Source organism: Erpetoichthys calabaricus, chromosome 16, assembly GCF_900747795.2.
Source record: "Erpetoichthys calabaricus chromosome 16, fErpCal1.3, whole genome shotgun sequence".
Classification (NCBI taxonomy): Eukaryota; Metazoa; Chordata; class Cladistia; order Polypteriformes; family Polypteridae; genus Erpetoichthys; species Erpetoichthys calabaricus.
In genome coordinates, this window is record NC_041409.2 from 3,250,406 (window position 1) to 3,274,563 (window position 24,158).

Below are 24,158 nucleotides of genomic sequence, written 5' to 3' on the forward strand. Positions count from 1 at the left end.
CAATTTTGTTTTTTTCCATTTACGCTCAGCTCCCTGGCATGTTTTCTTTAAATCAGACACTCTTTGGGTCTTCCATGGTGTAACAGTGCTGGAAGATTTTTCAATTGTCTTTTCAGGAGCGACCGTGTCAGCATCAGCTCTCACTTTAACACTAAAATTTACCACCTTACTATTTACATTATTATCACTATTGTAGTTAGCACTACAAATGGACTAGTTGCTTAATGTGTTTGTAAACTTTGATTCGGCAGATGAATCAAATAAGCGTTTTTTAACAACACGCTTCTCATTCATTTTATCTATAATTATTTCTGTATTAAATAGTAAGAGAAAATGGTCAGAAAACCAATATCAATGATATGCCTCACATCAACTTTGAATCCTTTAGTAATCCCTAAATCCAACGTGTGCCCCCCTTTGTGTGTTGGCTGAATAACATACTGGCTCAGATCAAGAGAGTGCAGTAAGTTCATGAGTTCTTTTGCTTTCGGGTCACACTAATTATTGATACGAAAATTAAAGTCGTCAACAATTGGGAACCTGTCATACTTAGTTATTTTAATTGACACTAAGTCTGAGAATTCCACAGAATTACGCATTATACTTAGGAGGTCTATACACGGATAATACTAGAGACTGAGAAACTCCTTGGATAACAACGGCAAGATACTTAAAAGACGCAAACATACCAAAGCTCACATCTTTAAACTTTGGCTGACTTGAATAAATATTTGCTAAACTGCTGCCTTTCTTACCTTAGTAAACCGCATGAGTAAAGTTGTAATTCGGAGGTGCAGATTCCATTGATACAGCTACACCATCAGAGCTAAGCCACATTTCACTTAATGTAATAAAGTCAATATTCCTATTACTAATAACATTATATGGAAAATGTCTTGTTGGTTAACGCTCTAACATTTAATAAGGCCAAATTTAAGGTCTCAGAAGAGCAGAACTGAATTGTCAGTGTTACAGCTGTTCGAAATGATAATTAAATTATTTGTATTAATGCTGCTTTGTGCAGATTTTTTATTTAATCTATAGTCTATTTTTATAGTTTTAATAAGGTATACATCTAAAGGTGAAATGGTCATTAAATTATTTGCATTTATGCTGCAATATCTGGATTTTTTTACATAAACTGAGATTGGTTATTAAAGTATTGATGCAGTGCACATTTGAGGAAGACAAATAGCAAGGGTCAGAACCAGGAGAACAACTCTCCGTAGCCTAATCCAAGAATCTCAAGACAAAATCGAAGTCAGAAGGAGTGCAGAGGGTTCAAAGACCAGAGAAACAAAGAAAATAGGTTTGGAATCCGTGTAGTTGGATGAGGGAAGCAGAACCCTGGATGACCTTTTATCCCATCACATCGTGATTAACAGGCCATATTTCTAAGGACATGCCCACTCTGGGATGGTCCTAGCAACAGGAATCAACAATAGTGCTGTCAGAATGGAGGTGATATAACGACCCAAATCAGAAATAAAAATTATATGTTGAAAACAAATCAACTTAATGGACACTTTACAGATGTTTTTCTGAATTTGTGGGACATGGCCAAACCAGGACAAAATCCCACATCCCCACCTTTCTGATGACTGCTCTCCATTCAAAGCAGCAGCATCGCAGGTGAATCATACCCAATCCGGGGCAATCTTCCCAGACACCACTCCAATGATCAAGCTCAAATCGCCAAGAAGGAAGGCATCAAACACTCTGATGCTCTGGTGATCGCATGGAACTCCACTCTCTGATGATTGGATTCGATTCACTCACTCAGTCAATAAAGCTAAATTTACTAAGGGACACCCACCCATGGGTAATGGACTGGAAGGTTGGGAAAGACTGCCTTAGGGTATAAAATCCCCCAACAAAACCAAATGATATTCATTACAGGAATCCCAGACAGCATGCTGCCACCAGTGGGTCACGAGTTGCTATATACTGGTAGTGGATTGCAATCATGCTCATTTCACTGAGGGGGACTCAATTGACTCACATTCAACATGAGATCAATGAAGACGGACAATCTCACCTGACACATGCAAGTCGCTAGAAATGAGAAACTTGTCTGTAAATGAAAGAAACGGCAGAAAAAAAGAGGATGGTGGACGGAGCGAAAGAGGACAAAGAGGTGGATGGACAGGTGGGTCAGCCAACCAGCACCTGAATTTACATTTCTTTTTTAAAGTTACATTTCGCTAGGAATTCAGCAGCCATTTTTATACTCTGTTATTTCCTTTCTGTCATGTTGTTGTTTTGAGTATTATTTTAACAAATATGAAATGTCACATTGTTGTTTGAAGTGGCAAGTGTTGATACATATGTGATGATTTTTCACATGCTTTGAAAGATGACAGCATGCATCTGTTGCTGTTCAGGTAAAATACAAATGTCCCTTTAATTAAAATTAGCATTTCACATAGCAATAGTTAAGGAAAGGCTTACAGTTTCTCCTGCTACATTCGTGTTTGATTTTCCATCATCATTTTTACTTTGTCACGATGCTTGTCACACTTGACCCGACATGTTTTGTCGATCCCCCTTTAGGCTTTCTCGTCTTCTGCTTTTTACAGCTTCTGAATTCTCTTTGCCCCGTTTTGTACCCGTTCTGGATCACAGTACGATACCAGGGAACCGTATTGTATGTTAGGCCACAGTGGGGCACATTGCTTTATGGTTTACTCCGTCTTTCATTTGTCACCAAAGAGTGAGAAGGGGACCTCTCAAGGCCTCCACTAAGATAGGCAATACCAGTCAGAGAAGAGAGGGGGTGATGTTGGTAACATCTTCTCCATTTTCAGCTGCAGCTCAGAAACCTGCCAGGCTAAATATGAACGATGTCATGTCTGAATCCAGGACTTTAAGGGTCTATAAAGATGAAGAGAAGTGGGTATTCACTCAGGACCCATAACTGTGGACTACAAAGTGATGTTCCTCAGCATGGCACTGGATCTTGCACCCATGCATGATTTTTCTTTTGACTTTTCATAAAGCCGTCAGTATTAAAGGGGTTACCACGTTGGTACTCCAGCTCTTTGTTTTGATCTTTCTTGTTTATTCTTACTCGTTATTCCTTCTCTTAAATAATTTGGCTTCATTTGAGTTTGGGGCTTGCTCAAGAGCATCCCCTCCTAGCCACGCTGTAAGTTTTTTACAGCCTGGGGCAGGTGAGGTGATTCGTTGAGATTACGGGGTGATGCGGAGGCAGGAATTGAACCGGTAGCCTTGGGGCACAACATGTCTAAATACGCGGGGCCCTGGAAGCATCTGCCCAATAGTGTCCCACACTCTTTGATACGTAAAGAACAGGAGAAACCCAAAACCTGCAAAGATCGCGATTTATTATCTGTGTGTGTGAAGAGTTCTTCCCATTTACATCATTTTCCTATATTCCGTAAAGCTTGTATGTTATTATTATTATCAAATTCTGTGTTTTTATATGCATGGATTATTTTGATTTGATGTTATATTCATTGCTGTGGTATAATGATTCTCCATGGGCACCACCACTGTTTTGTTCTTCCGTTACTATGGTGCCAGGATGACGAGTTTTAAAAAATCACCATTAGTGGCATCATCACCACGACGATTTGAAAGCAGTTCAACTCACATTCAAAATTGTGGATAAATTTTCTTTTTTTTTTCAAATTCTACTTGAAGACAATAACATGGCATACAATCAGGGCAATCAAATACAACAAATGACTTCATAATGAGCACACAAACACAAGAAAGCTAAAACTAGGAAAACAAAAATTTTAAAAAATATAAAAGAAAGTTATTAAAAAAAAAAAAGGAAAATAAAACCGAAATCTCCAGAAAACCTTTTGATTTCAAAAACGTTTGAATTCTTGACGTCATACGTTTTTCCCCAAATACGTTTGACTTTTTGGCTTTTGTTTTGGTTAATGTTATGCTATAGCTCAAGTTTTTGAATTTTTCCACTTACTATTTATTTAATAAACTAGCAAAATACCCGCGCTTCGCAGCGGAGAAGTAGTGTGTTAAAGAGGTTATGTAAACATATATATACATATACATATATACATATATATATACATATCTACATATACACATATTTACATATACACACATACATACATTATATATATATATATATATATATATATATATACACACACATACATACACACATATATATATACATATATACATATACACATACATGCACATACACATATATATATACACACACACATACACATACACACACATATATACACATACATACACATACACACACACACACATACAGACACATATATATACATATACATATTTACATATATATACACATATATATACATATCTACATACATACACATATATCTATCTATCTATCTATCTATATCTATCTATATATCTATCTATATGTATATAGCAAAATACCCGCGCTTCGCAGCTGAGAAGTAGTGTGTTACAGAGGTTATGAAAAAGAAAAGGAAACACTTTAAAAATAACGTAACATGATTGTCAATGTAATTGTGTTGTCATTGTTATGAGTATTGCTGTCATATATATATACATATACACACACAAACATATATATACATATATATACATATCTACATATGTATATATATATATATATATATATATATATATATATATATATACATACATATACACATCCACATATATATACATATATATATACACATATCAACATATATATACACATACATATACACATACATATATATATACACAGACATATATATATACATATATATCTACATATATATATATATACATATCTACACATATATACACATATATATACATATCAACATATATATATATATATATAGCTGATTACCCAGTGGATTCGCTCACTGAGTGCAAGAGAAAAAAATAAAATGTAGTATGTATAAAATAAGTTTGTTAATTGCCAAATTTATTTTTCCACAAATAAAGAGCACTTACAAGAACATAGAAATCAATATAAACAACATTAACATCATTATCACATGAGAATATGAAGTAATATATAAGAAGCACATTGCATATAAATATAAATTATTAAACAGTAAAATCTTCTTCTATAATACGCTATTGTGGCTATTCGTTTGTCTGTCCAGGATTTTAAATCACCTGTAGCTCGCAAACCGTTTCACCTATTGACTTGAAATTTGGTACACATATAGTACGTCACGTCTGCTATTCGCTTTCCCACACATATCAACATATATATACACATACATATACACACACATACATAAACACACACATATACATATATACATACCTACATAGTGCGTTGCAACACGGGCTGTGATTGTTACATGGGAGGGAGACGACAAATCACAGCTTCCCGCTTTCTAATCGGGCCTGTGATTGGTGCTTTGACTGATGCCCAGATCCCACAGTATGTCCCCTTAGGAGAGGCGTTAGGCGAGTGTAATTGAATAGCGGTGCTGCAAGTTTAGCTTTACACCTGTTTTTAAGGTTTATTGACTGAAAGGGGCTTTCATGAAAAAAGTTAGGGCTATGCTACAGGATACACCCTCCACAAGTTAAGGAAGTAAAAATAAAGGTATATATTTCTGTTTTATTTAAACCTCTTAAGTTTGTATGTGGGCGGTATGGTGGCGCAGTGAAAGGTGCCAGTTAGGAGACCCGGGTTCGCTTCCCTGCGTGGAGTTTGAATGTTCTCCCCGTGTCTGTCTGGGTTTCCTCCAGGTACTCCGGTTTCCTCCCACAGTCCAAAGACATGCAGGTTAGGTGCATTTGCGATTCTCAATTGTCCATGGTGTGTGGGTGTGTGTGCCCTGCGGTGGGCTGGCACCTTGCCCGGGGTTTGTTTCCTGCCTTGCGCCCTGTGTTGGCAGGGATTGGCTCCTGTATTTAGGATATAGCGGGTTGGATAATGGATGGATGGACATCTGTATGCATAGCCCTATTTGCCCGTTTTCATTTTTTTTCTTTCTTCAGTAATATTTCAGCAAACCCGGAGCTTGTCAGTTCAAATCCTGGTACTGACACCACTGTGTGACCCTGAGGAAGTCACTTCACCTGCCTGTGCTGCAAAAAACAAAAGTAATGTAACAAATTGTACCTCAGATGTTGCAAGTTGCTGGAATAAAGGCACAAGTCAAATAGATAAATATGTATTATACACATAGGAACTATTCATTTATTTTCAGTTAAGTCATCTGCAGCAAACCTTTATAAATGAGGGTTTCTCTTTTTTAGATAGTGCAAACTGTTTCTTCTTCATTGAGGTTTTCTCTTGGAGAGCTTTTTTCATTTCATTGAAAATTAAAGCAGCAGCTGCCAAAATATGTAGCTTTCTTATTAATTTTTCAACATTGTGTAAAATAACTTTATAAAGTAACATAAAAGGTTTAAATACTTGTTATCCTTTTACACTAAAATATTACTAAAGAGATACAAAAAAAGTAAAATGCATATGTTGTTTTTCTTTAAGGAGATTAAATATTACTGAAGAAAAAAAAAAAACTAAAACAGCCAAATGGGGCTATGCATACGAACTTAAAAGGTTTAAATAAAACAGAAATATATATTTTATATTTTTACTTCCTTAACTTGTGGAGGGTGTATCCTGTAGCAAAGCCCTAACTATTTTCGTGAAAGCCCGTTTCAGTCAATAAGTCTTAAAAAGAGGTGTAAAGATATTGACAATAAGCTACGCAAACCCACCAAGACATGGAATCGTTTAAATCAAGGCGCGAGTCGAAAAACACCATCCCATACTATTAGTTAACGATTAACACATTTCTATATGTATTGTAAGCATACAATACAACTGATAATATGTTGCGCTTATTTATTTGGTGTACCGACATTTTTGCGCGTTTAATGGCTGAAATCTAACGTGGTTTGTGCCCTTCAGAATGAAAACACTTTGCATTTAACTTTTTAATAAAAGGCGACCTTTTAAGCCTGAGAAATCACCCCGTAAATGCACACGTTTAATTGCACATGTGTTAATATGTATGCTTACACAGTATTAAAAGACACTCAAAAATTAACGTCATTTACTTTCGCTCCCACGTTTGACTCGTGCTGTAAATCTCTTCCTTGTTTTCAGTTCACGTGATTACGTAGGAGGCGTGATTACGCGATACGTGACTCCGCCTCCTCCATTACAGTATATGGACAAAAAACAGGTTCCAGTTATGACCATTGCGCATAGAATTTCGAAATGAAACCTGCCTAACTTTTGTAAGTAAGCTGTAAGGAATGAGCCTGCCAAATTTCAGCCTTCTACCTACACGGGAAGTTGGAGAATTAGTGATGAGTGAGTGAGTGAGTGAGTCAGTCAGTGAGGGCTTTGCCTTTTATTAGTATAGATACTACCAATTATGTTTCTGCTTTCTCTGTTTATGTTGTTATATCTCAGCCAGGGTAGACCTGTTTAAAGTCTGATTTATGCCCTTTTTGTTCTTTGTTGAGCCACTTATTTAGGTTTGTGTTACTTTTGTCAATTATGCCTGTGCTATGTTAGAGGTGTTTTGTGGGTGGTCCCTTAAGAGGCGGGCCACCTGCCAATCACCGTACTCTGCCCTATAAAACTTGAGGATTCTCCACCATACCTGGTAGTCCCTTGTGAATGCACTCTGGCATTGGTGACTTTACTCATATTTTGTTGTGTTTAGTGCTTTTTTGATTTTATTGGATTCTTTTTTTGGCCTTCTGTTTTTTTGATCTATCTTGGAATTCTGTGTTGGGACTTTGCTTTTGGAATTGCCTTTTGTGCTCTTCAGAGCTTCACAGTATTACAGAGCAGTTTTTGTGAATAATATGTCTTTTATTTATTAAAGATTGTACAAGGCCAATTTTTTGTCTAGCCGGGGTTCTCAACAGGATTTCCCCCTCAAGTGGGCATTTTTGGAAGTGCTTTGGGACTTGCATTTTTTTGGACTCCTAGTTCATGACAGGTGTGTTGAAAATATTTTGTTAATTGATTTCTGAAGTATGTTTATTTGGTTTTAATGTATTATGTGCCATGAGACCTGTGCATGGAGCCTCAGCGGGTGGGGCCTCCAGACTTTACACCTGAAGGACCACCCTTGGCCTTTATAATTGATTGCTGGGGTTTAGTGACCCTCATGAACAGTCCTGCTTTGGCTTTCTTGTGATTTCATTGATTTTGTAAGTGTTTCCTTTTTGGATTATCTAGTTTCTGAAGTCTGACTTGTTTTTAAGGATAGAGATTTCCGGATTGCGGACTGGTATTGTTTGCTTAGGTTTGCCCTTTAGGCACAACCATTCTTCTATTCACTTTTTTGTTTCATTCATTTTTTTCATTTTGCTAAAAAAATTCTTTAAATTTAAAGAGACATGTGAGCCAGGGGTTTGATGTTCCCCTCCTTCCTTTATTTTTGTGCACTTTTACCCCTCATAGTCTGTGTTTGTGTACGACAGAATTGACCCGACTTTCACAAAGACTTTGACTCAGTCATCCCACATCAAAGGTTTATTCTAAAACAAGAAGCTGCAGCTGCATGCCTCAGATCTAACCTGCAAAACTGGAGCTCAAGGTGGGTAACCATCAGGAGACAGAGTACCGAGAAGAGGAGAATGGAGCGAGGTCATCAGTGGAGTCCCACAAGAGTCTGACCTTGGACCCCCATTACTTTTTCTGATTGATATTAATGACACTGATTTTGGTATAGTTAGTGAATTGTGAAATTTGTAGAAGATACCAAAATTAGAGGAATGGCAGCAAAAAAAAATTCAGAAAGATCTGGACAAACTTCAAAACTTAGCAAACACTTGGAAAATTCAGTTAAATTGAGAAAAGTGCAAAGGGCAACATGTGGGAAACAAGAACATCAGTTATAAATACAAAATGGGAGACAATGAGGCCACCTCAGGAAAGGACATAGGGGTTAATGATGGCACGTTTTCATGATCTAAGCAATGAGCGGCAATCAAATGAAATGCTTCTCCCCAATTATTCCATCACCGTTTTCATTTGTGAATGTTGCATCTCAGTAGTCATCAAACATTGGTCACCTTTCAATCACGACCGCACTTCACCAATTCCAACGTATAAATACTCCTTCACATGTTCTTTGCAGAGCAGAGGAGAGCAACCAAACACATCCCAGGGCTTGTCATATTGTGACAGACTCATAGAATTTAAGTATCGAGCACAGGAGACAGCATGAGGACCCCATCCAGGTCTTCAAAATCCTCAAAGGCATTTATTAAGAAGATCCGGCAGAATTCTTATAACTTAATGGTGAATCATGAACTCAAGGACACCAGTGGAAATGAAGGGGAAGGGTATTTAGGACCAAAGGCATGAAAGCATTTTTTACACAAAGAATTGTGGGAATCTGGAACAAACTACTAATACATATAGCTGAAGCAGAAGCCTTGACAACCTTTAAGAAGTATCTGGGTGAGATGTGGAAATAGCTAACCTATTAGCTAAACAAACGAGTGACAAATGGACTGATTGGTCTTCTTTTGTTTGCCACAGTTCTTATATTCTTAAGTAGGCTGAAGCTTGGCTTTGAGTTTGGGAGAATGATGAATTTGTTTTCTGGGCCTCAGAAGAGTCTGAGACCCGATTTTGAAGATAATTTTCATTTTGAGTTTACCACCAGGTCGGAACCATTAACAGTTTTTTGCTCTTTTCAGTATTGACCCTTTCTAATAATTCTTTTCATCTCCTGGTCCATAATCATTATTGTTCTTGAGATCTGCCATTTCCACCCTGTCGCACAACAAACTCAGGTTATAAATAATTGACCAATCAATGAGCATTGGGTTAAAGAGGAAGTCGATAACTGGTTTTCTGTGAACAGCAACAACAAACATTAAATCAAGAAATGAGCACCCATCTAATAGCCTTTACCCTGCCTACTTACTTATCAAACAGCTGTTATTTGATTTGATTTTGATATATACATCGTTATTCCCCGAGGGGGCGTTAAGTCTTTTCGAGTGCAGGCTCAGTCATTGCACAGCACTCCGGGAGCAATTTTCAGGTTAAGGGCCTTCTGGGAGTAACAGAATTTAGGAGAACATATCCATCAACTTAGACAACAAACAAACAAACTTGCAGTGCCGCCATCTTATATAGGCAGGCCATAATGACCTAGGTCATGTGAGCGACAACAGTCCTAGCAACCATAAACAATATGGCTGCAGCCATCCAAATGTTCCCAAAATGGCAGTTGAAAACAGAAAATGGCATTGCAATGATATTAACAATAAAATACATTCACCTTAAAAGTCTAAACAAGGGTAGATTAGGAAGAATGAATCCCAACTTTGTTTATAAATTTAAATCATATGAATCACCATTTGAAACCATTTTCTAATTTCTGCATTTTTAGCACTTCCTCTGGATGTTCTTCATCTTCTTCTCTCTCAGTGTGACTAAAGATAAGGAAAAAAAATTTAATTCCCCATATATGAGATTAAAACGGCGGCCGTCAAGCATGGTCCCAGCAAAGAAGAGCCCAAATGTTTTTTAAACCCAAAGTTCCCTGCTACAAAAAGTCAAAAACTGGATCAGGAGATGGACGAAGGCAAAAAAATCACAAGCAAAAAGTCAAAAATGGCAGAGAAAAATACCAAAGTCATAGCCAGAAAACCTGAGATTCTGAACGAAAACAAATGGCACCAAAAGTGTCTATCTTGCCAAGAATGAACCAGAAGGCTGGTGGAATTGTGTGATACCAGAAGATGAGCGCAGTCAAAAAACCAAGCCAAATTTCCAACCTGTCATATTGTTTCACTAAAGCCTAAGTCAAGGTAACTGACGTGACCATGTCAATTTAAACAATCGAAAAATCACTTCCATTGTTAAATTTAGCGACTGCATTCCAACCATCCACCGCAGTCCTGCTCACCCCATTTTCCGACGGTTAATAACATGCTGTGCATTGGAGCTGGTGCTGCTTGAAGGGTTAACAGGCATGGCAAGTTCAGCCACAGTCTCGGCTTACAGACCTTTTTTAATTTTCTATTCGGTCATAAGTAAAACACGAGACATCAGATGAATGAGCTTCTCTTCTGTTTGTGAGGTTAAAAAACACCTGCACTCCTTATTTCTCATCGTTCTATGCATTGGACTGAACATTCATCGGTTGTCAGCTATCATGCACACAGAGCCTGTCTGATTTACTCGAAGCAAGTCATTGAATAGTTGGACTTAGTCATTAAGCATGTCCTAATACATGAATATTTTCACAGGAGCGTACTGCTAAACACCTCCAACTTGCTAAGATTGTATAAATGATAGCTACAACTGAAAAATCACTGGAAATGTCACATAATGTGATATGGCGTGAAGCCCAAGCAGAAACAAACTTCACTGCCAATTGTCAAAGCTCAAGATCAGTACAGCAAAAGTCAAATAAAACACACACTCACTGACTCTCAAGTGTTATCCAAAATCTCAGATGCCTGGGAAGCGCACTGTGCCAACCTTTATACCATCACACAAGTGAGTCACAGGTCACAACCTCCAAGACCATGCCACACTAGCAGGGGGCCACTGCAACATGACAACAAAGAAACAAAATAACGGCACCCATGAAAAATTAAATCAAGTTAGAAAAAAAATAAATAATTGAATGAGCTTAAAGTAGCTCAAAAGAGAGAAACAAATATTAGATGTAACATCTTTGGGTGTCAAAATCTGAGAAATGATGTATAATTTTTTGTATAACTCCAAGAAGACACATGAAAAATTATAGAAAAATACCAATCATAGCAGTTTCAAGGATGACAAGGATGTCCTGCCAGGCTATAGAGCCAAATCGGAGAAGATGCATGTGAGAAGACAAAACAAAACAAATAAACGTTTGATAACCAAATGAAACGAAGCCTAAAATAAGAACCAGAAATCAAAGTCGTAAGAACAAAGGGTCAAGTCTGAAAGTAACACACGAGACACATTAGAGGGTTTTGATATCCGCATATCAGATACAGAAATGAGCTCCTTTTATCCCATCATGCCGATAATCACTGTTAACGTGAAAAGTGAACCTAACAACAGGAATCAACATGGTGGCGTTTGAGGATCTAAAATGAAGTACAAAACATTACAAATAAGCAAATCTTAACAAAGGAAATCCCCGGTTTTGTCCCATCACAGTGATGGCGTCACAGGTGGTGATGTTATGGTTACAGAGATGTCTGTGAAAAATAAAATGAAGTTGAGGAAAGATGGAAATATACCCTAACTAGTTTAAATACATTTTAAATCACAAAGACTATGTATCACCAATGGTTTCGAGATGTATGGAAAATTACCAGTAAAAACAGAACAAAAAGGATAAGATCCGGAATTTCATTTAATCTTGTGTAGAATTGCAGAGTCCTTCCTTGACCTTTATGCATGTTAAAGTTTTTCTACGTGCAGAATTCATTTTTGATCTTCATTTCTCCATAGACCTCTACTGGGAAAGGCTATCATTTTTTTCTCAGTTGTGCACTACACTTAGCATCATGGCTGTCATGGACGATTAGGCACCAAAGGAGTGACCACTTAGTGGTCATCACATGCCTCCCTGTAGGTTCCGAGATAAGGATACCAACAGTGTTGGTGTGCCCTTCTCTTCTTGTCAAATTTTTTTCTTGGTTTTGTTTTTTTCATGGCTTTTTTAATTTTTTTTTTTGACGCATGTTTTGAACTTGACGTCCAATCGGTTATAGATTTTTGCCTTATATCTCAGCTTCCGATCCCTTGTTGATCTCTTATCTTTTCAGACCAAGACTAAGCTCATGCCTACCGATTCTTGATGCTGACTTTTGGGTCAGAGTGCACATCAGGTTCTGGAACCCACCGCCTCGAGGATGTCACCCTACCAATCAGTGGCAATGACTGGTGAATGGAGAGGACAGAGTTAGGAGAAATGTGGGATTTCAAGTCCTAATGCTGCATAATTTGAACACTTACAAAAGGGAAGAACAACAGCAGCAGTGCAAAAATCACCCCAAAGTGTGACATCACAACTCAAGAGTGAGGTTCACTCCTGCCCTGAAAGTAAGCAAACCTGAGGGAGGTCCAAATGCTCCCACCAGTGTCGTATGTTTCAGATTTCCTTCAGCAGATTGCAACAAGTCTGACTTTGTTACAGAATGATAGAACAAATGAAAGGCAGTCACTTACCATGCTGACCGTGTTGAAGCAAGGGTACAAGATCAAGCAAGGTCACCAACGTCACATAGAGCCCCTGATAGTCCAAAGAAGGGTACTCTGACAACTGAGCATCACGACTTTGCTGCCCGCGGTCAGATGGGGCATCACGCAGCACGCTGTAAAGGAGGGAGCGAGTAACTGTAGGGTTGATGGAACTGACTTGTGGTCTTAGAGATGGTGTGAGTGGGAATGGCACAGGAAAAAGACACATGGTCATGGGCACTGCCAAATTGGAAGCATCCTGGTTGTCCTTCTTGCCTGTGCGGGATAGAATGCTGTTCCGGGGACAAAGAAAAAAAGAGACAACAAAGACACAAAGAAACAGCACATTACATTGAAATGACACTACAGACAACGTAATAAAAACCCAGATAAAGGCCACATAGGATGCAGTGTCCGGAGGAGCAAAGGGAAAGAGGAATTCAAGTTGGACTCTTTTATCTTTTTATTTTATTTTATTTTTTTTTTTTTTGTTTTCAATCTCTTGAATCCAAAGGAAAGCAAAAGTGCAACGATCACTGCATCTCATGTGTTATCTGGTGGTAAGGAGCAAAAAGAGAAAAAAAATACATGTTTCAGCACCAGGTCTATACTTCGTGCACAAGAGAGCCGCGGCCCCAAAGTGTCGGCGGCTGGCGTCGCTGCTTGAGCCAATTGATAGTTTCGGCCCTGGCGGGCACTTTTTCACGCTGGCCGTAAAGAGAGAGAAGTATAGAGCTGGCCCTCACTGAAACATGTGTCAGCAGGAAATAAACATGTGTGTCCGACGCCTCAAGCCCAGCGACAGCACATGTTTATTAGACTAAAATAATGTCTGTATGTATAATTATGATACTGCGTTAGTATCATCTGGGGGGGAATGAAGTCCAACAGGCACATGGATTTAGTTCTTAAAAGGGTTCTAGGCTACATTAGGGGGGAAAAATTAGAAAAAAGAAGAAGAAGTTGCTCAAAGTTGATGACTGGCAGCATTATGTCAGTGAACTCATGGCGATGAAAGTTTATGTGTGCTGTCCCTGGCCTCTTCAGGGTCCCGTATTTCATTTTTTTTTTTTTTTTTTTTAGGCTCGCTATGCTACCATCCCCAAGTGACAACACACTGGGTTGCAAGGCCCATGAAAGGTCGTTTTGCTGATAAGCATGAGAGAGAAAAAACAAAACACCCAACGAGACTCCCGGGTTTTGCCCTGGCACTGATCTTCTCATACCCCCCGCCCCAAAGCTTTGACCCTCCCAACCCACCCAATTCATCACCTTCCAAACTGGAGAACATTCTGAGGAAAAAACAAAAATAAGAATGCAATGGCTCTGAAATCAATGAAATGTACACAGATTCTCATCTCACTGCTTAAGCCCCCAACTTTCAAGCTTCCACCGGCCACAACCCCTAGGACATCCCTGGTGGATGACATTACGGAAGGCCACATACACACTCTGACAGCTGTAAAGTGCCCGTCCTCCCCCCCATCACCGTCCCTCTCAACCCCCACACCCCATAGGATACAAATGTAACATCTGGGCACAAAAGCTCTCTAATGGAGGACCCGAGCGTACACACAAGACATGCAAGGAATCGGTCCCCAGCACCACATGCGAGAGGTCACTGGAGTGGTGGGAACCACAACTAGGGGTCAGCCCCATATATTGTTTTTGGGATGGCCTCATTTTTGCTTTGTGTAAGCATTTCAGTGACTTCTCAGTTCATAAATCAGTGGACATTTAATATCACATACAAACAAACAAGTTGTCATCATATATATACGACTCCTTCTTTTCACATTTCTGGATCCAATTTCTTTTTTTTTTTTAATGAAGCTGACTGGATCGATGAAGTACCAGAGATGTTTTACAGCCAGATGCCCTTCCTGATGCTGACACTCTCTATTTAGCCAGGTATGAGACTGGCACCAAGTTGGGGAGTTTTGTCTGCTTGGTGGCAAAAGAAGTGTGTCAGGATTGCCCAGGATTTGTATGAGACAGTGAGGACTCGAGGTTAGGGTAACAGACAAAATCCCAAGTTTGAGGAGATCTGCACAAGGGATCTTCTTGAAGTCCTTACCTCTTTGATCTGGTTACAGATGTGTTGAGTCATGGAATAAATGACCAATCCCCCTGGTGCAGGCCTTGTGCCAATGACATTGTGTGGTGTACCAGCAGGAAGGAGGACATGGAGGGGAAGTTGGAAGAATGGAGAAGGGCTTGGAAGATAAAGGGTTAAAGATATATATGAAGAAGATGGAATATTTGAGGTTTAATGACTATCAGGATTCAGGAAAAGCTACTGAAAAGAGTAGATAAGTTTAAATATTTAGGATCAGCGGTGGCCCAAGATGGAGAATTTGATGCCCACATAACCTACAGAAATTGGAAGAAGGTATCAGGAGCGTTGTGTGATAGAAGAATTAAGGCAAAAGTTAAAGGTGAGGTTTTTAAGACCACCATTGATGTATGGAGCCGAGACGTGGGCAGTAAAGGAGTTGTAGGAGAAGAAGCTGGATGTAGCAGAAATGAGAATATGGAGATGGATGTGTGCAGTTGCAAAAAAGGACAGAATAAGAAATGATAATCAGAGATACAACAAAAGTGTGAGAGATATCTAATCAAGTAAAGGAAAGAAGGTTGAAGTTTTATGGACGTGGTATGGGGAGACAATGAAGACATGGGCAAAACAGTAATGGACATGGTGAAGAAAAAGCACAGATGGACGGATAAATAAAAGAAGATCTGAAGGATAATGAAGGAGTGCAGAACCGAGCTGTATGGAATAGGTTGAGAAGGCGCATCAACCCCACAGAGAAATGGGAAAAGGTGAAAAGGAAGAAAAAGAAGATCTGATTTCTTTGATTTGTGGAATTGTGTTCTTGATATTTATTTATTTTATCATCATGGCCATTAAGTGATCACAACGATTTTTTCGCCTCCATTTTACTGTGTTTGTGACTGTTCTTAAAAAATGACGGGAAAGAATCAAAACCTGATAAGGACAAAAAACATTATTAGAGGTTGATAAGAAGGAAACCAACCTCCTAAGCACAAAAGGCAACCAAAACAACAAGCAATTAATTTAAAACCTCAGAATCACTATGCACTGTCAGCCACTTGAGCATAGGAAACGTTTTACAGGTTTGTGCTGGGCAAACACGGGGGAAAGACTTAAGTGTGACGCCTCTACTAACTATAGTCTCTTAAAATGGAGGGAAAAAAAAACAGGACGACCAATAAGGTCAGCTCCTTTGCAGCTAAAGCCACACCCTTCCAGTCATGCCAATATATAACCCAGAGTCCTACCGGAAATCAGCAGTCATTTATCAACCAATTTCTGAAAACATCAGAGCTCCAAGCTTCTGAAGACCTTTGTCAAAAACAGCATTAAGTCAACTGTTTGATTAGCGTGATTGCTCTCATGCTACAAGGACATCTAAATTAAATGGGCATCCTGCGGGACCCCAACCCTCATTTCTTTGTTGTGTGTTTCATTTTACAACACACTCTACTACACCACACCAAGAACTTAAGTTTGTTTTTTCCAGAAATTTGGAGACGTCTGAAAGAGTAACCTTTACCCATTGCAGTGGTGGTGTCTTGTTTGTTTCAAAATGGTTTCCAGATTTCTTGATGCTTGTGAGGGGATATTTTGTATTTTTTCTGGGTTTTTTATATTACACTGTCCATTTCTGTCACTTACATTTAATTCCAAATTAATTCCAAAATGCAATGATTTTTTGTGAATTGTTTTGTTTGTAGTTGCTCCTGTCTTGTTATACAGGGATGTGTTTGTGACTTGTGACATCACCTTTGTGATGATATCAGAGTCAGCACTGGGCACCTCCTGGTTGTCCAATATTACGGACACACTTCCGGTGTGCTGTCTTCCAAACTTTTGTGCTCCTGGTTTTTGATCTTTTGTTCCTGAATTTCAACTTTTGGTTTAGAAGGAATTATTTAATAGGCAATAATAAGCATTAGCTCTTTTTGGACTAGGCAAAATAATTATTTATGATACTAGTATTATATGCTTAGTATATTTTAAGCTTTAGTAAGATTTTTTTGGTAAATAAAAAAATGTACCAAAAATATGTTCTTTACAATGACCAAAAGCAATCAAATCTGTTTTCATTTATTCGATTACGGATAGCCTAGAATAAAGAATTTTATTTTTTAAATAAAGAATTGCTTTCATAACAAAGTTTCAAACACTTTATATTTTTCTGGGATGTCGTCCTCTCTGGTGTTGCCATTTTGATGGATCCCGTTACTATGATGCGTCCTCTCGATACTGGGGGTGTGCTCACAGAGGTTGTGACCCTGATCTTGTTAGGTCGAGGGTTGAAATGTTGGCTCTAGCTGCCCTCTTTTATTGGATTATGACATATACTCGCATGACTCTCTCTTTTCCAAACACTTTCTTCTTGAATATCTCCTGGTTACCAAATCCTTGCTCTTGTTTTTTTGACTCTGAATGTTTGATCGTGTTTAAAGATTTCTTCAATTCATGGTTTTTGACTTTTTCTTTTTTTCTCTCTTGACTTCAATCCCTGTGTTTAGTTTTGGTTCTGGCTGAAAGATCGTTTTGGCCTCCAGTTAACAAAATTGGCACAAATTTTGTCTCACATTCATCTCCTGGTCTTATCTCATTTAAAATCCTATTTGCAGTCTTTGAGATGATAGTACCCTGGATGTCACCACATCCACCTATACTAGGCTACCGGTACTGGAAATGTACCAAAAATTTGAAAATGGTACCTATCAGCATTGCGGTACCAGAACTAAATATCAGCTTTCCTCTCAATACCCCCAACCCGCCGACTTTTCTCACAGCACTCGCTATTTCACTTATGAAAAAACATCCATTTAATAGACTTCATGAAACGGAACTACATGGTTCAACATGATTGGGACTTCATGGGGGACAACCCCCACCCCTTGTTGCTTCAATGCAATCGAGACTTCATGGTTATCAGGAGGGAAGCGGTGGTGCGTAATGCAGAACAATGGCATGGTGTATCAGGGACGCAAGCAAATGTGCTGTGCACTGCTTTACAAGCTCATCTCCTACCAAGGCTTTCATATCCCTTTTTGGTGTTTTCTATCTTCCCCATTTCTTTCCTTCCCTGTGGATGTTCATAACATTAGAAATGAATGCACAACAACACCTAATAGACTAATCAGTCCACAAACCCTAACAGTTATTTCTTTGGATTTGCAAAAATGTTAAGATAATTTCAATAAAACTATAAACTAGTAAGTGTGGACTTGTCGTTCATACAACAGACAACACGGCAAGGACACCGAAAATTAACTCTGTGTGGAGCAGATTTTTGCACTTTTTTTTGACTTGATATACTTCATTGATATCCAAATGGAATTTGTCTTTTTGCATGACTTGTGGGGGTCAGAGCGCAGGGTTAGCCTTTGTACAGTGCCTAGAAGCATCTTTACATTTTTATTTGGCACAAATGAAAACAAAGTCCAATGTAGCAGCAGTCAGTCCTATCAATCCACCACCTGTTATGGCTCAGTCAGGGTTTGTCCCCCTGACTGGCATTCAAATTCATGTTTTATGTTGTTTTTTTTTTTTTTTTGTATGTATTAATTATCTTATTGATCGTGTTTAAGCTTCCATGTCTTTTGTTGATGGTCCCACCCAGAGAAGTGGTGCCACCTGCCCATCACCACCAGGAACTGCCCACCACATATAAATGTGGAGGGTCTCCCACAGTCCCTGGCGGTTCACTGTGAGTATGCTCTGAAGTTGGTGAGTTTGTGTGTCTTTCACTGTGCTTTGTTTCTAGATTTTTCTCAACTTTCTACTTTCTTTTTGGGAATTGTTTTCTTCGGATTGCCTTTGTGTTGCCTTTTGTGCTCCACAGAACTTTCTGTTATGCCTCCACTCAGTTTCTACAAATAAACATTTTAATTTTACAAAGACTCCACATAGCCTTTTTGTATCTAGCCATGGTTTTTTACTGGATTTCCCTCTTGAGTGGGCATTTTTGGGACTTGCGTGCTTTGGGACTCCTAATCTGTTTTCTTCAGTTTCTGCAATGGCAGGCTATCATGTACAGTATCTCATGGACACTTTGACTCTACTGCAAATGGAGGATTGCATGCACTTGTGCAAACAGTTTATGTCAAGCTGGCTTACTGCACAATTCTGTGTCTACCTCACAGGTATCCTCCAAGTTAACAAAAGACGGACACTCTTAAACGTCCTGAAGAAAAAAAAAATCCCCCAAGGGTCTCTGTTTATGAATTTTAACGAGAGATTGCAATAGGCTGACATCCTCCGTGTCCAGTACATACTAGATGAGCAAAATAAACTCGTGGAGACTCATAGAAGAGTCCATCAGCACCAGCCAGTGCCACACTTCCTGTGCCCAACACGCTCTGGGTCCACCTCCCTCATCCCACCACTGCCTAGGTTACTTGTGGTCCTTCCCTTGTCTCACATACACTCCGCCACACACTCAATCATCTCCCCTTGCCCACCTCTCTTCTTATGACCTTAAGTTTCAGAAACTACTTACCTTAGCAGCGTCTGAGAAAAGTATTTCAGGGTGTTTGCTATGTCGGTTCCAGATGGCACTGGGTAAATATTGTGCAGCACACGGTTGTGATACTCTTGCAAGTATCGTATCTTAGAAGCAACTAAACAAATAAAGAGCAGAGTAATGAGTGTATAAATAAAGGAAAGAGGCAGAAGTCAAGCACTAACACGCACACACAAACTCAAGTGCTGCCATTTTCAACATCCATCCACTCATTTTCATGCCCGCTCAGTTCGTCACCAGGTCACAGGGGGTGGCAGCCTAACCCACTAGGACTGAGCACAAGGCTGGGCTGCCATGTAACCTGGCACTTAACTGCCTAATTGCAGCGATCATTTTTTCAGCAAGCAAATAGACACCCTAAAACCCTACCCCCCAATACCCCACCCCAGCTCCAAGATTTGGCCAATTTGGTAGTTAATTTACATGAGGGGGTGGGACTAGGCAGTCATGTTATGGGAGTATTTTTCAGAATGGCTGAGGTTCACCAGAGATTACAATACATTTCTTCAAATAAGTATGGTGCCTTCAGACCCATTCACTTTTCACACATTTTGTTATGTTGCCCTCATTTCAATTTAAGTTTTGGTAAACTTATTAAAAATAAAAAACTGAAATATCATATTGACCCAAGAATTTCAGACCCTTTATATTGACTTGGACACATCCCATTCTATTGATCATCATTGAGATGTTTCAACTTAATGTTTGGAGTCCACCTGTGGTCAATTCAGTCCATTCCTAGTGTGAAGAAGGTCCCACAGGTGGAAAAATCCAAGCCATGAAGAAAAGGAATTGCCTGTGGAGCTGAGAGACTGGATGCTGTTGCAGCACAGATAAGGAGAAGGCTACAAGCAAATGTCTGCACCATCAAAGCTCCCTAAGAACGCAGTACCCGCCATGATTAGGAAAGGAACACAATTGTCTATAGAGAGTCCCAGCAGGTAAGCAAAAACCAAACCCTTCAGTGGAGGGAATGGCTTAGAGAGCTTTTGGACAGGATTGTGTTGAGGTACAGATCTGGGGAAGGCTACAGCACTGAAGGTTCCCAAGAGCTCAGTGTCCTCCATCATTCTTAAATGGAAGAAGTCTGGAATTACCACAACTCTTCCAAGAGATGGCTGCCTAGCCATCATGGGAGAAGTGCATGGGTAAGAGAGGTGACTAAGAACCTGAGGGTCACTCTGGCTGAGCTCCAAAGAACCTGTGTGGAGAGGGAAGAAACTTCCAGAAGGGTAGGCACTGCTGCAATACTCCAGCAATCTGGGATTTAAGACAGAGTGGCCAGACTACACATGAACGTCTGCATGGAGTTTGCAAAAAGGCACCTAAAGGACTCTCAGAATATGAGAAACAAGATTCTCCGGTCTGATAAAACCAAAATTAGTGTCATGTTTGGAGGAAACCAGGCACTGTTCATCACCTGCACAATACCATGGTGGTGGCAGCATGAGGGACTGGGAGACTAGTTAGGGTTGAAGGAAAGCTGAATGGAGCGAAGTCCAGAGATATCTTTAATGAAATCCTACTCAGAGCACTTTGGACCTCAGACTGGGCTGAAGACTCACAAAGCAAGGACAACACAGGAGTGGCTTAGGGATAACTCTGGGAATGTCCTTGAGTGGCACAGTCAGATCCCAGACTTGAGCCCAACTGAATGTCTCTGGAGAAACCTGATAATAGCAGTAAACCAATGGTCTGAGAGGAACTGTAGAGAAGAAGGGCAGGAATTCTCCAAATCATGTCAAACCCAAGAAGACTCCAGTACTCCAGTAAATGCTCTGAATACTCGAGTCAACAGGATATTTTAGTTTTTTATTTTTATTACATTTGCAAACATGTGTCCATAATCCTGATTTTGCTTTGTTATTCTGGGGTACTGAGTGTTGCTTGATGAGGGAAAAATGAGTTGAAAACATTTTAGCCCAAGGCTGCAAGGTAACAGAATACAATAAAAACGAAGGGTCTAACGACTCTCTGAAGGTGCTGTATAGTGAATTTATGATGAAAACCCAAGCTTAAATGCCTGAGGGAAATTGCATTCCTTAGCATCTCAAAGACTGGGGTGAATAATGTGTTCCTAAAAGCAGAAAACAGTTCTACAGGCAAGCCATCCAACTTGGAGGCCTTTACCTAAAACAGAAACATAAAGTGTAAGGCTGCATCAGCGTGCATCTGCACAGGACAAAAAGTTCAAGGTTATCTCCGTGCTGAAAAGGAGAGAAGGTGATGGACCCAATGATTCAGAGCTTTTATCCACCATCAGGTGCATTGCCGAGGCGTTGCATTTCTTATTGTCACTCCATTTTATTGCTCAAAATTTCTTAATTTTTTTTCCCCTGACATCACGTTATGCAACAGCTAAACCCAAGCAATACAATTACAAACATCATGGTAAAACACAACACATTTTCTTCACATGGGAAATCACCCTTTCCTTAAAAATAAGCAACCAAATACCAAAGTGTATGTAATAGTTTCATGTTTTAATTTAAATGTTGCATTCAGATAATAAAGGATGGCTTACCGACTCTCCTACGGCCTTTACCCTTTGTATTGTGTCACACACACGCACATAGGAGACAGTTTAAGGGCTTTGGGGATGGCAACTCTCCCTCAATCCAGGTGTGGTACTGTGTGATAACAGTCTCTCATTTCCTCCTTCCTTGACAGCTCTTCTCCCTTGACGTCAATCGGGCCTGCCTGACTACATCAGAACCAGAAGAACCACTATCTTTGTGAGTCAACGAAAGAGTCTCACATCTGAAAAGACTGTTCTTGTGTTTTACATGTGTTTCTTTTTGATTTACAGATCATCCAACTATATGGGGTTTGCCAAAAGATGCCCCAACACTCTGACCTTGTCTTGTTCTTACAGTGACATAGTTGGCAGGATTCTCAAGGGACTGCAACATGACTGAACAGTAGGATGTAAAGGCGATCATTCAGGCCATGGGTTCCGAGATCCAGGCTCTTAAAGTGCGGGTGGGAGAACAACAGACCCAGTTTGTTGCTGAGGAGGTACATTTACATTTACATCATTTAGCAGACGCTCTTATCCAGAGCGACTTACAACAGTGTTTGTTAGTTTTTTTCGCATACCCCTTGGGGTCAGAGCGCAGGGTCAGCCATTGTACAGCACCCCCTGGAGCAATTACAGGTTAAGGGCCTTGCTCAAGGGCCCAGCAGAGTAGGATCTCTTTTGGCACCGACGGGGATTCAAACCGACAACCTTCGGGATACCGGCGCAGATCCTTAGCCTCAGAGCCACCACTCCGCCTGACGTATGTGGTGAGGTACGTATAATGAGGTATGTATAATCAAGCTAGTGTTACCCTCCAGCAGGAGCTTCAGACGGGTCTGTCCCAGGTATTACTACCATTCTATCCAGATAACGACATTAAAACATACTTTTTGGTGTTTGAATGAACTGCTCCTGTCATCAATGGGTACACATACTGGCACTGTTCTTGAGGGGACTGGCACAGTGGGCCTATTACAACGTTGACAAGCAGGCGGCCAGGAGCTATAATCAGCTAAAAGCTGAGGGTCTGCATCAATCTAGACTAGCATGCGAGGGTTTGTGACAAGTGAAAATTCGACCTACTCACAGGCATACAAGCTCTGGGGCAGAGTCAACCACTGCACTAAACTGTGCAAAAATTGTCTTTTCAGACATAAGTCTGTTTTGTTGACTCGCAAAGATTATGGTTCTCTCTGTTATGATATAATTGGCCCCGGAATTGACCTCAAGGAAGAAGAGCTATGAATCTTCCTGTCGGAAGAAGGAGGAAAAGAGAGAGACCATTATCAAATAGTGCCACCCCCTGAATTGGCGAAGAATTACCATCACCAAAGCCCTTAAACTGTCTACTTTGCGCATGCGCATGACAATTCCCTTGATTATTTTAGGTCGGGATTATCTTCCCATACCTTCCAAATCATTTTTCATATTTCTTTTATTATAAAATGTCCAATGGTAGTAAAGTTTGTGCACTGCAGTTATCCCACCTCCACATTCCTGTTTCGTACCCCCATTGGAGCTTTTCTGTTTTTTAGACAGGCAGTTTTATCGGTCATAATTTGTTGATTCCTACTGAGATCCCCACTTTTTATCGATGACTGGGTAGGAGTGGCTGGAACTGCAAGGTCACTGGTTGAGTGCACTGTCACTATCTAAAGGGGGGTGGTAAAACAAATAGATGTATACAATCAGTTTCAAGTGAAAGAGCCCAAAATGTACGGCACACCTAAGCCACTTTTCTCACATACAACAGCTATAAACACAACTCAGTCAGACAACTCTGACCTGAAGAGGGTGCACTGACACCCCACCCACACTCACTTACTCACCAGAGCCCAGTCTGGAGTTGCTAATTAACCTAATGTGCCAGAAAGACCCTCACAAGCAGGGCTGCCAGATCCTGAGAAATACGCCCCACCCAAAG

General features: G+C 39.8%; 1 protein-coding gene across 1 annotated transcript in view; it reads right to left on the reverse strand.

Annotated features, from left to right (window-relative positions):
* LOC114666589 (protein unc-79 homolog) overlaps positions 1-24,158 on the reverse strand; it is a 223,515-nt gene that overhangs the window by 196,117 nt on the left and 3,240 nt on the right. Inside the window, exons 2-3 of the mRNA XM_028821501.2 lie at positions 19,690-19,810; positions 13,133-13,437 (exon numbers count right to left, since the gene is read on the reverse strand). Of these exons, the coding sequence (XP_028677334.1) occupies positions 13,133-13,437; positions 19,690-19,810 (426 nt within the window). The remainder of the gene's footprint in view (positions 1-13,132; positions 13,438-19,689; positions 19,811-24,158) is intronic.